This window comes from Suricata suricatta, chromosome 7 (assembly GCF_006229205.1).
Source record: "Suricata suricatta isolate VVHF042 chromosome 7, meerkat_22Aug2017_6uvM2_HiC, whole genome shotgun sequence".
NCBI lineage: Eukaryota > Metazoa > Chordata > Mammalia > Carnivora > Herpestidae > Suricata > Suricata suricatta.
In genome coordinates, this window is record NC_043706.1 from 56,424,851 (window position 1) to 56,443,774 (window position 18,924).

At 32.5% G+C, this 18,924-nt stretch overlaps 1 protein-coding gene across 1 annotated transcript in view; it reads right to left on the minus strand.

Moving 5' to 3' along the window:
• Positions 1–18,924, minus strand: part of EYS (eyes shut homolog) — a 1,499,666-nt gene that overhangs the window by 1,022,568 nt on the left and 458,174 nt on the right. The window contains exon 13 of the mRNA XM_029943180.1: positions 9,874–9,995. Coding sequence (XP_029799040.1) covers positions 9,874–9,995 — 122 coding nt within the window. The remainder of the gene's footprint in view (positions 1–9,873; positions 9,996–18,924) is intronic.

Consider the following 18,924-nt stretch of genomic DNA (forward strand, 5'->3'; position numbering starts at 1 on the left):
TAGCCCTTTATCTGATATGTCATTTGCAACTACCTTTTCCCATTCTGTCGGTTGCCTATTAGTTTTCTTGATTGTTTCCTTTGCAGTGCAGAAGCTTTTTATCTTGATGAAGTCCCAAGAGTTCAGTTTTGCTTACATTTCCCTTGCCTTTGGGGATGTGTCGAATAGGAAATTGCTGCAGTGGAAATCTAGGAGGTTGTTTCCTACTTTCTCCTCGAGGGCTTTGATGGTTTCCTGTCTCACATTCAGGTCCTTCAGCCATTTTGAGTTTATTTTTGTGTATGGTCTAAGAAAGTGGTCTAGTTTCATTCTTCTGCATGTTGCTGTCCAGTTCTCCCAGCACCACCTGCTAAAGAGGCAGTCTTTTTTCCATTGGATACTCTTTCCTGCTTTGTCAAAAATTAATTGGCTGTAAATTTGTGGTATTTTATTTTTGTTTTATGTTTATTTATTTTTAGAGAGAGAGAGTAGGTGAGGGCAGAGAAAGTGAGAGAATCCTAAGCAGACTCCACAATGTCAGTGCAGAGCCTTATGTGGAGCTTGACCTCATGAACTATGAGATCATGACCTGAGCTCAAGTCAAGAGTCAGATGCTTAACTACTGAACCGACTGAGCCAACTGAGCCACCCATTCAACCATTTTTAATCTAGACTTTTATTAGGGTTTTATATGAAATAATGAGATAGCCTAATGCAAATACTTTTTCTAGCTATTTTTATATAAAACTTAATCTTTAAATATGTTCCTACACAGCTTTGTGAATAAAATTCAAGAGATTATATGTATATCTATGGTAATTTTAAAATTCTGGACTGGTATGGTTATATAAACTGTTTTAATATCGGTACTCAGAATACATTAGGATGTAATAATTTGACTTGTGTCTTGAAGTGCTAACCCTTGGTGCCTCAAAAAAAAAAAATGACCTGTTTTGGAAATCAAATTAAAGTGAGGTCATTAGAGTGGGCCTTAATTCAGCATGACTGACATCTTAGCAAAAAGTAGAAATGAACACAGAGAAGTGCACCTAGGAAGAATGTCATGAGAAGATGAAGGCAGAGACTATGGTGGTACAACAGAAGCTAAGGGACACTAAATACTGCACTAGCAAATTAATACCAAGTGCATGTGGGGAACTTGTTGAAAGTAGAAAGCAACCAGGAATTTGATTTATTCTGAAAAATAACATGGTGACAAATAAAACAGTTTCTCACCTCTTACCTTTCATGCTAGCTTCAAGGAAGTAAGAGAGTTCATTTATTTTTTCAAAAATGATTTTCGGATGTGATTTCACTTTATCACTATCTTCGAATAACATAATGCCATGCCACATATAACAACAAAATACAGTGATTTTCCCTTTTCTTCCTTTGTACTATTGTTACCAAAAAGCAATTTTATTTAATCAGTGAATTCTAAAGCCTATTTGTAAAGTTATAATTGTTCATAAGATGCATTCATCTGTCAAAGAAATATACTTATTCTTTGAGTTACTCTTTTTTTATGAAATTGGAACTATGTCAGTTTCCAATTTTTCCATTGGAAGAAAGAGAACTGTTTAAACGTTCATCAATTCACTGGAACTACAGTAATAGCTGCTCCCCCTTGGAAACTGAGGGGTAAGCAGTAACTATGTATGATTTTGTACTAAAGGTAGGACCAGTTGACAGTCATCTGAAATCATGAATTTGGAGTCACGCAGACATTGGTTCATTTAGGTTTGCCGATTTTCTAACACTGTGATTTTGCTTTTGGTACTGAAAATATCCAAGTCTTGGTTTTCTTATACGTTAAACAGATATGTAAAGCCTCACTGAGAGATTTTATTCCAGCACAAAATGATACAAACTAGAAGTGTTTGGTACATACAGTCTCATTAATTGCTCATGTGAATGTAATACTAAATCTGCCCACAAAATTAATTTGATAAAATCTGTCTAAATCTTGAAGGCTGACACACTTTGATCCAGCATTTTCAATTCTAGGAATTTAATGTCCATATATACAAACATATGTGTGCAAATTTTAAAATTTAAATTTTAAAAACTGCTTAGTGGTCACTGTGTTATGGCATAGCTATCTAAAAAGAAGTTGAAAATCTACATACCAACATATAGTTTGTTCAAAAATCTGGTTTTTATTTTGTTTTGGATTTGATTTTTTGAGAAAAAGAGATCAGGAGCAGGGGAAAGAGAGTTGAAGAGGGAGAGGGAGAGAGAGGCAGAGGGAAGGGCAGAGGGAGAGGCAGAGACAGAGGGAGAGGGAGAGAAAATCCCAAGGAAGTTCCATGACCAGCGTGGAGCCTGACACAGGGTTGGATCTAATGACTGTGAGAGTGCGAGCTGAGCTGAAATAAAAAATCTAACACTTAATTGACTGAGTCATCCAGGTGCCCCCAAATTCTGTTTTTTATAAGGGAAAATTTTTCCATTATTAAAGGTAGATATTGTATTGTCCTTGCCTGGATTAAAATTTTGTTATGTTTTTACTTTTATATTAGTAATTATTTTACTTTTGTTTTAGCAGTTTGGGGTCCTATGCACAAAGTAAGCATAACAAAACAAAAACAAAATTTTTAAAAAGAAAAAATCTCTAATAATATACAGGCTTGTGTATTTTCACTCAATATGTTAAAAACATATTGATCAACATAGATTTTTATTTCTACTCATTAAATTTCAAAAAATTTTAGTCATATCCATTAAAAATTGTTAAACATATCCTTATACAAAGCACAAAAATTCTAATATAGTGTTGCATAGTTTAAGGATTCTGGGATGTATTTGCATAAATTATAAACTGAGAAGAAGAGGAAAAAAATCATATGGTCAACTGGGAACAAATCTTCATATTGTCTGAAAGTCTACTTTGTAGTGCCCATAAGAAAAGCAGGCCAAAGCATCAACACGGATGCCAATTACACAGACAGCAAAGAGTCAGATGCTGTTGGCAAAACATGTTCCAGAGTGTGGCATCTGGGTCCAATAACTGCCATACAGAGCCCCATCTGTAGCTAAAGCTGTTGACTCTGCTTTGGGGGAAGAAAAATCAGAAATAAAGAAGGCAGTTAAATTCTAAACCATGCCAGGAATAGCAGAAGGCAGGTTGCAGTCAGCATTCAAATTACATCCCCAGCCCATTTTGCTTTTTAATGTCTTGAAACTATGTAAACACTAAACTATGTTCACTCCAGTTGTTTAGAGATGAGCACACATAGGTAGTTTGGTAACTTAGAACACACAGATCACCTGAGGGATTCGATATTCTGGCAAACAGTCATATTCCTAACAATATTGCTCTCAAGAGATATAAGCATATAGTTAATAAATGCAATTTTCATTTGACCTATTAAAAATGTGAGCTATGTTAAGCACTCATTATGGTATGCAATGTGAATTCCTTGAAAAGCATGAAATTTAAGCAACTTCATTGCAATTTCTTTAAGTTTTCTCTAGACTGACTCTTCATAAAATGAAGATAATCATTGTATCTTTTACTGAGAGTCCTGAAATTTTTGTCCAGTGGAAATTCATGAGAAGGTTTCAAAGAGCACTAAACTCTAACTAAATTCTTCCTTAGTTACAAAGAATAATTAGTATCTTTTTAATATTCTTCATTTGCTGTATACATGAATATATAAAATGAAATGAGTTGATATCAATATGATCCCACAGATTCATCATTTATAAAATACTGCTCTAGTCTTATTCATACATATAATTTTGAAAACAAGATAAATGTTGAGAATAATAAAAACTAATGATATTTAGAGTTTAATATACATCAATAAATGAGCTAAATACTTTGTATACCAAATTGTATTTAATTACCATCATAACTCTGTGAGTTATAACTATTATTATTCATAATTTCTAGATTAAAAAAAACTAAAAGCTTAGGGATAGAATTAAAATTACTTAACCCAATACACACTAATCATTAAGGATGGGACTTGATATCCTATATCCAGATACTCTAACTCTAGAATCCATGCTTTCTCTGTCTCTGTTCCTGTCTTTTCTATCGCATATACATAATATAAAATGTAATTGGTATAAGTACTTCAGTAATGATAGAGGCAAGATTTCTGAAAATCTACTCTTCCATAAAAGAAACAAGAACACTGGCAATCGCGTCAGATCAACTCTCTCAGAACTCTAGCAATGAACTAAAGGCTTGCAAAAATCTGAGTGTTTGTACAAGAAAAATGGTTGACTTCATAAGCCTAGTCAGCTTTGTGGTTACGTGCAGTATTCCCATCCCCCTTTCCCCAGCTCTTCAAAAGGCTTGAAAACCAACAGCACTGGATGAAGGCATCTGTGAAACCGGCAGCCTACCAACCACTGAGGGGCAGTACAGGTTTGGAGCTCCCCCAAAAGATCCCTCCCAGGAATGTCACTATTTCATTGGGCTGGCAACTGTCTGAAAAGTTCCATTTCCAGGAATAGACTTTATTTGACCTGACTCAAAGCTTACTCTTTTGAAAAAGCCCGTATAAAGTGAATTTCTTAATAACAGTCAGTGGTAATTGCCTAACATTGCAGCTGCTTGTAATGATTCCCCGTAAGGCTAAGAAGAAGCTGACCAATATTCTTAAAGGTAAAAAGTGGGGAATGAGGTATTCATAGAAGTCTTTGAAAAGACAGACCTATTCTTGGGAAAAGAAAGTCTGGACAGGACTAAGAAAGACATGAAAAGACCTTAATTAATCTCTTATCTCTGATTGACCTTGAGCATCTGTGAAAGCAGATACTGGAAAGTAAGACAGAATTGTAAAACGCTTGGCTGAATGTATGTCTTAACATATACACACAGAGTCCCCTCAAGTAATGCTAGGAGACTTACCAGTTTGAGGAAATATAAAAAAATCTCAGTTAAATCATTCGTTGACCAGTATATTGGCCAAATTGAGACTTGAATAGCCACATATGACAAAGAAAATAATTTATAAAATTAACTATTTTGGAAAAAACCACTAAACAATAACAAAAACAAAAAATAATATAAACACGATAATGTTGCAACTATGAAGAAGGAGGATCTGACTTACAAATTTGTCACACTATGTTATTTTAAAGGTTAAAGTGTTCATAAAAAAATGATGAGTCATACAGAGACAGAAAAGTATGATCCATTTACAGGAATAAAGGAACCAGTAGAAACTATACCAGATGAAGTCTCGATATTGGACTTACTTGACACAAATATTAAATCAGCTAAAATAACTGTGCTCAGAGAAAAATAGAAGCCATATCTAAATAATTAAGGGAAGTATGAGATTGATGTTTCACCTAATTGAGAATATAAAGAGATATCAATTATAAAGAAAAACAACAGAAATTCTGGAGTTAAAAGTAAAAAAATGAAGTTTAAAAATTGTGAGAGGGGTACATCACTATATTTAAGTTGGTAGAAGAAGGAAGCAGTGCATTTGAAGGTAATAAATTAAGATTATTAATTCTGAAGATCAGGAAGAAACGTGAACAGAGCCTCAGATACACCCTAAGAACATTAACATACCCATGTGAGTGTTTTAAAACCAGGAGAGAGAGAAAAAACACATATAAACTTTTTAAGAACTAAAGGCCCAAACTTCCTAAATTTGATGAAAATTATTAATCCACATCCCCATGAAGGTCAATGAGCTTCAGGTAAAATAAAGTCAAAGACATAAAACACTAATCATATGATAGTCAACCTGTCAAAAGACAAAAGAGAATTTTGGCAGCATTAAGAGAAAATGATTCATTATGCGCAAAGGATCCTCAATGAGTTTAACTGACTTATCAAAAACCATGCAGTCCAGACGTACTTTAAATGCTGAAAGAAAATGACTGTCAATCAATAATTCTGTATCTCTTAAAGCAATCCTTTAAATTAAAAGAGAAATTGGGGTGCCCGGGTGGCTCAGCCGGTTGAGTGTCCGACTTCAGCTCAAGTCATGACCTCATGGTTCGAGCCCCATGTCGGGTGCTGTGCTGACAGCTGGCTCAGAGCCTGGAGCCTGCTTCTGATTCTGTATCTCCCTCTCTGTCTGACCCTCCCCTGCTTGTGCTGTCCCTCTCTCTCTCTCTCTCTCTCTCTCTCTCTCTCTCTCTCTCTCTCTCTCTCTCAAAAATAAATAAAAAAACAGAAAAAAATTTAAAAAATAAAGGAGAAATTAAGACATTCTCAGATAAAACAGAACTGAGAGAATTCATCAATAGCAGATCTGCCCTGTAAGAAATAGTAAAGAGAATCCTTTAGGCTAAGATGGAAGACACTAGACAGTAATTTGAATTCACACACAAAAATAAAGGGCACTGGTGTAGTAACTACATAGGCAAGTATAAAACAGTATAAATGTATTTTTGCTTATCTTTTTTTGTTTCCTATCTGATTTAAAAAATAGTGCATAAAACATCCTATAAAATTGTGCTGACGGGCTTATAATCAAAAAAAGCCTGAAGAATGTGGGAAGGAGTTAAGTAATAGTGGAGTAAAGTTTTTGTATAACACAGAAATTAAGCCATTATTAATACTATGAAGACTGTCTTAAGAAGTTAATTGTAATCTATCCGACAACTACTAAGAAACTAAGGACAACAGTAAAGTAAAAATAAAAAAAAAATTAAAGTGTAATATCAGAAAAAAAAATAACACAGGAGAAGGCAATAATGGAGAAATAGAGTAATAAAAATAAAAAATGCAATATATTTTAAAAAAGAAGAAACTACACATATAAACTTTATTTCATTAGTAATGCTAAATACAAACTAAGTAGACAGTCCAATAAAGGTAGAGAGTGACAGAGTGGATTTTTAAAAACAGTCAAATTATAACCCATCTATAAGAGACAAGGTTTATATTCAAAGTCACAAATGGTTAAAAATACAAAGTCAGAAAATATACACTATGCTATCAATAATTTTTAAAAAAAGGCTGCGGCATTTATACTAATATCAGGCAAAATATACCTTAAGATAAAGAAGGACATTTTATAAATATTTAAATCCTCTGGTAAGATCTAACAATTAGATCTTGTAACCTTAAGATCTAGCTTAAGCAAATGAAGCAAAATATGGCAGATTAAAGGGAAAACCAGTTAAACAATAATTGCAGTCTTTATAAGGGATCGAACAAATCGTCAAAAGAGACAAGATATAGAAGACTTGATCAACATATAAACCAGCTAGCCCTAAAAGACTCCTATAGAAGATTCCAGCTAAAGTGGAATACACATTGTTTTCAAATACGTATAGAACATATATTATGTTATAATATATGCCTCAGTAAATTTCAAAAGATTTAACTCACAAAATAAATTTTCATACCACTACCAATAAAAGTAGAAATCGATATCAAAAGAAATCTGGGCAATTCACAAATAAGTGAAAGTTTAACAACACACTTTCAAAAAACCAGCAAGCCAACGAATTTCACATGGGAAATTAGGAAATATTTTGAGATACACAAAATGTCAATAAAAATATGAGATATAATGACAGCAGTGCTTAGAGTGAAATTTAAAGCTGTAAACTCTGTTTTAAAAAAGAAGAGTCCTCAACTAAATGATGGAACCATTTACCTTAAGAAACTAGAAAAAGAGAAAACCAAACCCAAAATGAATCATCTATGAAAATTCTGAGGAATGATAAGATGAAATGACTATGTGAGTTTGTGTTAAGTGGCAACGTCTTCTGAAACATTTATAAATTAAGTAATTAAGAGTGTACAATTCGTGGTGTCAAAGGTATCTAGGAAGACTGACTGTGTCTCATGAATATTAAAATGTATTTTAATAAAGCCTTATAAACTTTGTTGCTTGTTTTGTTTTAGGTCTTCAAAATGTCTGCCTCAAATAGCAAATACCAATTAGCTAAATAAAAGTAATATTGTGTTGGGTAATAAATTAATATTTGAGTTCTCTGATATACATTATGAAAATAATGTATTTTGGACAAATAGGTGGGCAAACGTAAGTGATATATTTCACATAAATACACATATACATATATTTTTTCTGCATATGTGTATGATAAAGTATTTTGGGAAAGAGAAAGCAAAAGCTAACATCTAGGGTACCCAGGAGCTGGTTAGGCTTAGAGCCAGGTTTAGAGCTAGATCTTGATGTTCCCCCTTGAACATTTCAACAGACAATTTCACAGAACATCAAAATGACTCAGTTATTCCATTACCTTGATTAATCATTACAAAGACAAACCTACCCTATAATCATATCTTAATGCTGACAAAGACTTGAACACTTTCTAAACCACAGGAAGGGCCAAACATTCTCCTGTCATGGTTGATATAAACGGTTGCTACCTTTTTAGAAATTTTGACTTTCACTTCTGTCCAGTTTTCCTTTCTTCTAAGTAAGATTTATTATGAATGTAGGTAATTCTTCCCACTTCCTGACAGTCTCCTTATCCAGGCCAAGGACCAACTTTTAAACCCTCCCCAAAGTTATATTTCACAAAATCAAACCTTTAAGTCCTTTCCAGCACCCTTTTACTGAGACGCTGCATGGATTTTAAATGGTGTGGGTTCTCCCTTATGGCAATGAATTATAAACCCAACCTTTCCAACCATAAGTATGTTCCTGCTGGTGTTTGCCTTGAGGTGATAGACAGTGTGAGTATACATGTACACAAATGTATAAACAAATTATCTTTAGGAATTACATCAAGAGCTGAATGCTAAAAAGTATATATCAGAATTTTTGATATATATATCCTATATATATATACTATATCATACTTTGTAGATTATAATAGAGATATTTACAAAAAGTAAAATAAGCATAGAAACTATGAGAAGTTTTTCTTTCCTAGCTCAACAAAAGTTGATCATTTCTTTTACTATATAGAGTGTAAGACAGTAAATATTAATTTATGTTGATATATCAATTTTAATAATTGATAATGTCACAAAAAGTAGCTCTGATTTTTTTGCATTTTACATATTTTAAACTAATGTCAACTGCTGCCATTGTGAGTTTTTCTGTTAACAAAATGTTAATTTTTTCTCTTGCTGTCATTGAAATATAAATAGAACTATTGCCAGATTATTTCTGCCTTAAATGAAATAATCTGCCTACTGTTGATTAGTCTGGATCTTATGTCCCATTTCAGTAACCAAAAATGAGGAATAGTGTACAAGTTATTTTAAAGGATGTTCTGAAATAATTTTGATTTATCCCTGAAAAAATGATCATCTAAATATATTCATATTCAATTAATCTGCTTCTGTGACAAGAAGAAAATCATTTTAGTTATAGTACATTGGGTTTTGCATTTGCTTGCGAGACCTACTGTATACTTCTCTGTACTATACACTAACAAGTTAACGAGTAAAAGATTTGGTGATTAAATGTTTGGAATAATAGCAATAGCTACTCAGAATTTCTATTTAGAGTGTCTTCAGATTTTTTCATCTAACACTAATACTATTAGATTATGGAAAATGTGGACCAATTAATGTAAAGTTCATCAATAATTTGACTAAAGTAATCCAAATTCATGATAATATCTAGGTAATGAACTGAAGGTTTTAATTTAGTAGACCCACAAACAAGTCATTTGTGGCACTTACTTTGCACAGAGTGATCCAAAACAACATCAAGATGACAAAAGCATGTTTTGAAGAAGTAAAGGCATTTGTAACAATAGGCCCGATCTGGACATTGCACTTCCAAGCTTAATCCAATTTATTACCTTTAACACAAATTTCAAATGAATCTTGAAAGTATCTTGTCAGAAAATGGCTCTTCATATTGAAATTATTATTGTAATTAATCAATGAAAAGTGAAAATAATATCTGGAATTATTTCAGGAACACTGAACATTCCAAGTGATTTCATGAAGAACGTGATAAATAAATTACTCACCGATAGCTATTGTGAAGATCAATACAGGTGGAATTGTTCTTACAAGGATTCATCTTGTAGTCATTGGATTCTTGTTCACAAAAAGTTTCTTCCCAACCAGCTAAGCATACACACTGGTGGCTCTAAGAGAATATGAAAATTATACAAACTTTAGGTTATTTCTTGCTAGTAAGCCTATAATACCACTATTACTCCTGGCTATGTTGATCTCTGTCAATTTATGCCATTTCAATTTTTACAGAATGTCAATACTTCCCCCAAGTTACTTTTACCACAATTTAAAAACTATGTGAACAGTATTCTTCATATCTAATTCACTAAAAATGAATATGTATTATGATCACAACACAGAACTATTGGTTTTGTTAAATATCTTAATATAAACATAATGTATTAGTAATATGGTTAGTGATTGTGTAAAACTAAATACATAACTTAGCAACTAGCTCATTTACTAAATATGCATATATTAATAAAGAAAATAAATATGTTATATACAATTAAAGTATATAATATAATAATATAAATATAATAAAGTTGTATTATGTATTTACTGTATTACTTACAAATAATCTATGTCAGTATACTATTGTTGGTCGATTGAAATTGCAAAACTTTGAATATCATTTTGTTAAGAGATAGATTAGTCCTATAACAATATTCAAAGTAGAAAAAGTAAAATTGGTTTTCCAGAATTGGGTAAACAAAATTACTCTGGGATAATAATTTAAAATATTAAAAATACTTTTGAAAAACTGGACTCTTGTTAAAAAAACAAAATTTGGGCTTTTTAGAGATTCTAAGTTTAGCTTAATGAAAAATACTAAAATCAATGTTAGCTGTTCTTTTGATCTTCACTGTTCAATTCAGGAGCCACTAGCCACATGTAGTTATAAAGCACTGCAATGTTGCTGGTCTGTTGAGATGTGTTAAAAGTATAAAACATACATTGAATTTTGAAGATTTACTATGAAAAAAGGAATGTAAAATATCTTGCTAATAATTTTATTACTTACATGCTATAATCATAATTTGGATATAAAGAGTTAAATATATTAAAATTAATTTCACCTGCTTCCATTAGCTTTTTTTAATGTGCCGGCTAGAAAATTTAAGATGCACACACAATCTCATTACTTTTCTATTAGAGCAGTGCTAGCTAAGAATGGCAACTTAGTTTTTCTATGTGGAAATAAAGTCTACATAGCTGTATCTACCAGAGCCGAGCTTCCTGAGATTCAAGAACCTATTCTAGTTTAATACCTTCCAGTTCTTAAGGAGGTTTGGGACCTCATAGATGCTTCATGCATGGGAAAGAATAAATATGACAGGAAAAGTAACATAAAAACTGATGTAACCCACATGGATTTCAAAAGGATTCTATATGTTTGCTAGAGGTAGATAGCGATTTTGTTTTTGAATGTTACAATTCAAACAACAAAACAAGCATAAATTCATGCTCCACGTATTTGCATTTAGGTTACAATAATTTGAATGCCACTGAGTATTCTGCTTTGGATTATTAAGGTCAGTTGGTTTGCTATAGCTTGAGAGCAGCTGAAAAGCAGAAAGGGATGACAGCCACCATATTGTCAACACTGGGCTTTATTCCTGATGTATGTGTTAATTCTCCAGCATACTCATTAATAGTACTCCTGGTTAGCTGGATTTTGTCAGTAATTTTCTCATACATTGTGACCCATACATTGTTAATATTCTCAATGATTTTGGTTAGACATGGAGTTTTCATTTAATGTAGTTAGCTTATTTTTTCTTTCCTTTCTTGAAAGCATTAAAAAAAAAAGAATTCCATGAATATTGATGTAGTGATTATATTTATTTAAAATGAAACCAATTCTATAGAAAGCAAGATAGGCATCTGCTGTAGATAAATGGGGAAATCTGCCCAACTCAGTGATGGAAATTAAGGTGGAGTGGTATGGATAACATGGGTATAAAATGTGTGTGACAAATGAGGTGCCCTGTTCACTTTCTAAGAGGTATGAATTATTTCTGTAAAGACAAAGGTGCAGGTTTACTGCTGGCTTTTGTTTTGACATTTTAGTAATAATTTGAAACTAATTTAGTAATTGAGTCAAGAACTGATCAAATATCTTTCTTATTAAAGCTATATATTCCATAAAAGCTAATAATTATTGGATATTCCATAAAAGCTAACAATTATTGGTGTTCTTGATGATTTAATAATTAGAAAATTATCATCAGTTTAATGGTATAATTATCATTAAAGTCTCAGGTACCACAGCAGTGATCTAATTATATGTGATATAATCTGTACAAAAAAGAAACAAATTAAGAGGGAAATAAATTTCTTAAATCTTAAACATTAAAAATATACATTACGAAGAAAGCAGAAATGAATATTAACTGGAAATAACCCAGAGTTCAAGTATTTCTATTAATCTGTTGCTTACATAGTTCAAAAGCATTTTTATGAATTTGGACATTTTTTGTGCAAAGCACTTTCTCATTCAATATTAAAAATTAATTAATTCTAGTAATTTTAATAGCAGTCAAAGGTAAAATACTATTTTTAAAACACATTATCTTGGCATTAAATAAGTAAATAATAGTATTTTGAACTAGTTTTGCTGAGGAGCGGAATGTATTTAAAAAGGTTTACGAAAACGAACAAAAGTTTGCATGAGGGGTGCTAGGATGGCTCAGCCAGTTACGCGTCTGACTTCCGCTCAGGTTATGATCTCGCAGTTCATGAGTTCCAGCCCTGTGTTGGGTGCTGTGCTGACAGCTTAGAGCTTAGAGCCTGCTTTGGATTCTGCGACTACCTCTCTCTCTGCCCCTCCCCTGCTCTCTCTCTCTCTCTCTAATATAAACAAACATTAAAGTTTTTCTTTAAAAAAGAAAAATGTTTTCATGATTATGAAGTTGGAGACACATCATTCTTACCTCTTACTACGAAGTAGGCATTGTCCTTCCTACCAAATAGAGATGAAACCTTTCTTTTGTAGTTTTAAAATACCCCAGGTAAGGAGGAGAAAGGGAAGACAGTAACATGATAGAAAGTAATATGTATATAGCATAGTGAACTACACAGCCAGTGAGATGAAAGACAAAGCAGTCCAGTTTGATAAGTATAATAACTATATATTAAATATATGTGTATAATATATTACATATAGCTGCCTTCCATAGAAGGTCATTTGCCTATTTAAATTCAGGTAAATAAAAGCTAAGCAGAAAGAAGTAGCTGGAGTTTGCCACAATCTCCCAGAAATGGAAAGGAAATATTGGTATTCAGCTTTGTCAAGGGCATATGTTCCTGAAAAGAGAGCAAATGAGCCCAAATTTTGATAAACAGTCTTTTGGAGGCATGTGTCCCCAATGCAAGACAAAAGTAGCTAGAGTCAACAACAAAGATTTAGTGGTCATGTGGTGCAGGGGGGCTAGAGGTTGGAGTTCAGGCCTGGTGGAATGGGTCTGTTAAACACTTCTGGCTTTCATTTGACACGCGAAAGGGCACCATCTAAAAGAAAGAACAAACTAGCAAAAATCCCAGCCCAGACCATGTTAAAATTCTACTCAATAAAAATTAAGTCATGTATCCATATTCTATTTGCTTGCCAGGGAAAATTAAGTGTTCTTTTGGAGGAAGTTAACATTAGCGCTTTTCAGTGTTTGATACAACGTGTCTGGTATTTGATAAAAAAAATTAAAGGAATGCTGATGATCAAAACTCAAGAGAAAAACAGTAAAAATAGCCTCCCAGATATTGTGCTTAATGGGCATTTTAAAATAACTGTGATTAATGTGCTCAAAAATATACAAGGCAAGATAGAGAACTGCCCTAGAAACCTGCTAAAATACAGTCAAAGGAATAATGCACATTTGAAAATAATAATTGAGGGGCATCTGGGTGGTTCAGTCAGTTAAGCATCTGATTTTGGCTCAGGTCATGATCTCAACATTCGTGAGTCTGAGCCTCACATAGGGCTCTGTGCTGACAGCTCAGAGTCTGCAGCCTGTTTCAAATTCTGTGTGTCTCTCTCTCTCTCTGGCTCTCTTCTCTATCAAAAATATAGTAAGCATTAAAATTTTTAAAAAATAAAACATAAAAATAACAATGAAAATTTAATGATTTCATACATTATTTAATATTAGAAATCTTAACACGGAGGATTACAAGTAAACATCCAGGTTGAGGTACATAAATTACAAAGGATAGAGAAGGCAAGAAGGAAATGGAAAATATGGGGAATAATGTGAAGAATTAATATATGTTTAATTGTATTACAAAAAAAGAGTGGGAGAGATTAAATAAGAGCAATATGTGAAAAATTACTGAGAATTGTCTAAAAATAGCAAAAGACAGTAACCACCGATTTAGAAAGCTCTTCAGATCTACGTTAGATGACTACAAAGAAAACTCTTCCAGAAAGTATGAAAGAGAATACATTTTTAAAGTAATCAAAGAACAAAGACACATTATCTTCAAAGGGCCAAGAATGACATCTCAATTTCCAGTAGTGGAAGCAAGAACCCAGTAACCAATATTCCAATGGAGTGAAAGAAAATAACTACCAATTTAAAAGTCTATGCCCAGTAAAAATTACGTTTGGGGGAAGGAGAATAAACATATTTTTAGAAAACTAATGCCTGAGAATTTACTGCAGTGTTTAAGATTGTGTGGATTTGGTGATAGCTGGGATTTCAAATAAGCTCCATGACGTATTACTATATAATTATAAACATATTATTTAATCTCAAGAACATCAGAAATAATAGTAACTGGGGGTGCCTGGGTGGCTTAGTTGGTTAAGCATCTGACTTCTGCTCAGGTCATGATCTCACAGTTTGTGGGTTCAAGCCCCACATCAGGCTCTGTGCTGACAGCACAAAGCCCACTTTAGATCCTCTGTACTCTCCTCCTACCCCTTCCCTACTTACTCTCTTCTCTCTCTCTCCCTCTCTCTCTCTCTCAAATAAATAAATAAAACAAAATTTTTTTAAAAAAGGTAAGAATAGTACATGATAGATAAAAGTATGAAGATTAAATTGAGTACTTAGTACAGAACTTCATGTGCTAGCTGACATAATAAAATACCAATACATTTGAACTAAAATGTTTTATTATCTAGGTCACTGGATAGTCTGAATAGTTTGAACTATTCCTCAGACTCCTATTCCTGCTGCCTTGACATTCTTCAACCTGGAATACCTTTGCTCACTCCCCTCAACCCCAACTTCCCAAAGTTTATCCTTCCCTCAAGGTTAAAATAAATGTTGCATTACACCTGAATCTTGATTATTTCCTCCAGTATACTTCCCTCTCTCACAATTACTATTTTTCTTTATCTTTTACAGCACTTTTAAAGTATATAAGTTACTCATATACATAGTATATTTTCCATGTATTAGTGATATTTAAAAATATGTTGTTGTATTTTTCTCTAATATAAATATAAATGCAAAATGTAAATTATAAGAAGGCAGAGACTTAATCTTTTCTGTTTAGTTATCATCAGTATTTGTAATGCTGTCTTATAATTGACTAAACAAATATATATTAGAAAGTAAAATATATGATATTAATTGGTAATAATATAGTCATAGAGAATATTTTATTTATGAAGTTTCTAGATATTAAATAATTTCATTTTCATAATCAAATAAGGCTATTTTAGAATAATTTTAAATAACCCTTCAAATAAACATTCAACTAAAAACAAGCTCTACAAATAAGGACTGGAAATCCCAATAAAATAAAAATTGGACTAGTTCCATTATGTACAGTTTACATATTGAGATAATTATATTTGATTCAATCTTAGCCACAAAATTCATCTTATAAAATATGTCCTGTGTGAGACTTTCTTTTAGATTTCTGAAAATTTAGATATACACCAAAGAATAAAAATAACAAAAATTTCAAATTGTGTTCCTTTTCTACTCATTATTCATATCTAGGAAGAAGAACAAAGATTTATTTTTTCTTTAATAAACTTTTTAAAAATGAAGTAAAATTCAAAATATCTTCAGTCCTTGTAAGAATATCGAGCTCTGCCTGTTGACTTAAAGTCTGTTTCCATTTCATGTATTTTTAGTATTCATTTTAATCTATAAAGACTTAGAAAATTGGCTATGGACACAGACTGCTAAGTACTGGATTTAATGATACTCAGGATTAGATATAATACAGTAATATTTATTCTTAAAAACAAACAAAGCTATGTTAATATGATTTCTTTCAACCGCAGAAAGTGATTTAATTTGATGCTTTAGATCTAAAGTGATATAATATGTATTATTCTGACAGAAAGTTAATGGAATATTTAAAAACAATTTCTGGAAAAAGTTATAAATGCTGAATGTGATTGAACATATTTTGAAACAAGGCAATGAAAACACACGCTAAATTGAGTGATACTTTCAAGGCAGAACTGTTTAGAGAAACAGTTTCTTTAACTTGGAAAAATGTATCTTATGAAGAGAATGAAAGGCCATGTGTTAGGTGTAGATGTTGATAGGGCATAAATCAAACTATATTAACCTTTTAAAAACACTTTAAAGGAAATACAATCTTGTAAGAAGCTTAGTCATCATTTTCATGTAAAGAGTTTTCTGTTAATAACAAGAAAAGCAGATAAATACTTTAGTTCTTATTATAAATGAGGAAATGATATTAAGTGTAAATTTCCACTTTCATTACAATTGGTTTTCTTTGATTATAATTAATTCATTATAATTTAGTTCTCTTTTGGAATGTTCTACCTTAATAAACTATTGGCAATCCTTTCCAAAAGGTTTTTTTACCTTTAATATTCCCTCTCTCCCTTCTTCCCTCCCTTCCTTCCTTCTTTCCTCCTTCCTGTGCTGACTTGTCAGAGCCTGGAGCAGACTCTGGATTCTGTGTCACCCTCTCTCTGCCCCTACCCCACTCATGCTTTGTCTCTCTCTCTCTCTCTCTCTCTCTCTCTCTCTCACTCTCTCTCTCTCACTCAATAATTTAAAATAAATAAACTTAAAAATAAATAAAATAAAGAAAGTTAAAACTAGACTAAAAGGGCTTAGGTTACCAGTACCAGGATCAAATTCTTTATAGATACTACAGCTACCATGATAAAATAATTCATCCACCATCAGACACATTTCCAGTATCATGAATACTGCCTTCCATATTGACTCAATTTGACAACTGGAGATAAAGTATATTACCTAAAGCTTTATTCCCAGGACATATATAATATTAAAGAATGCAAAAACCATAATCTTCTGAGAGACCATCACAAACATAAAGATGCCGTACTATGAATGCAATTCTGCTAAAGATAGTGTAGATGTTTGGGACAATTACTTTCAGGTCTGAAAGTCAAATGACAATGACAATGCAAATGTGCCATAAACTAAATATCACTTTTACCCTCTGTCAGGCTCTTCCTAAAATATTTCACAAAGATATTAGATAGCTCCTTTTCTTGTGCTCTATTTTCTGGCACATTAGAGAGCCCACAAAATTTTACACCTTTTATTGTTCAAATCTGTGTTAAACATTAGATTATTTGGCCCAGTGGTTTTGAAAATTTTGTTAATTTTAAGTAAGAAACCTTCATAGAGACATAATTTCCTAGGGTGTGAAAAGAATTAAAGCAACTTAAATCAGATCTGCTCTGACTGATGCAAGGAAAGGAAGCCCAAAGCCCTTCCCATTTAGCTGTCTTAACCACCCTCTCTTGCTATCTGCCCGAGAACGTCATTAACACAGAGTCTCAAGTCACAGATTGAAAAACACTGACCCATCCAACCTACTTTATTTTATAATGAAGAAACTGAACTCATGTATATCAAATTAACTTCTCAAGCTACTATGACTAGCTGATGGGAATACTGGAATTAGAACTCCTGTCTCTTGACTCCCAGTCCATCCAAAGTTTTCATACCACAAGTGTGGAACTCAGAACCAGACAGCAACCCCAAAGAAAATGGGCATCTAAAAAATTAGAAAAGTAAGCTAGATTATTTCACAGCAGCAGAAGCACGTACCAAGCAAATAATGCTTATTTCCATATTGTTTTAGATAATTTCCAATATTGTCTTGATTAGATCATGTTATCATTTAGTGAAGTGAAAAAAATAATGAACATAAGATAATATAAAGATATTTTGAACATGTTTTTCAAGCTATTTTGGTTGTTTTATGTTTTATAAAATTTTGGCTCTTGATAATATATTTACTTTATTAGGATTTTTATTTTTAGTTTTATAAGATTAGGTAGGGGTTTTCTTTAGGTTTAAACAGAAAACATTTATGTGCAACACTATTATGTATATGTACATATATAATACATTGCACATAATTATAGATACATCTAACATATATGATAGATGCATATATATCATAAATTCTACATTATATACATATAATTGAATTTAATGCCATCTGAATCTGTCAACTTATTTCCAGAGTTAAACCTTCAGCAAATACCACATATTGTAGTGTTTATGTATTTTTTCCCTTTTTTAAACATAATTATTTCCTAGTAATTGCCAAGAGGAATTCTAGCACGTCACCGTTAGGAAGGCACTGATTAGAGGATCATGAGGTAAACTGGCTTTGTCTCTCATGACCTTAACAATTTGAATGCTTTGTATAATCTATAGGTTATAGTTCCTTGATGCTGAAAAGTCATCTTTGTGATAGAAATCGGTAGTAAGAAGGGTGGAAAAAGAACTCAGCCACAGGTGTAATGCAGAAAGCAGAGGGCATGAAGGCCTAGGATGGTGTAACAATGCTGAGAAAAGATTGAACTACAATTTCAAATATCCTTCCAATCCAATAATAATTCCGAAAAGCAAATGTGTTGTTCTCAAATTTAATAAATTATGAAAAGAAGCATTTTGGAATTTAATGTTATTGATTTAATCACTACTCCCCCTTCTCCTCAGGATAATTAGACATAGGTATTCCTTTCTTCCTTTCCTCCTCCTTTCCCCTTTCCCCTTTCCCCTTTCCCCTTTACTTTCCCCTTTCCCCTTTCCCCTTCCCTTCCCTTCCCTTCCCTTCCCTTCCCTTCC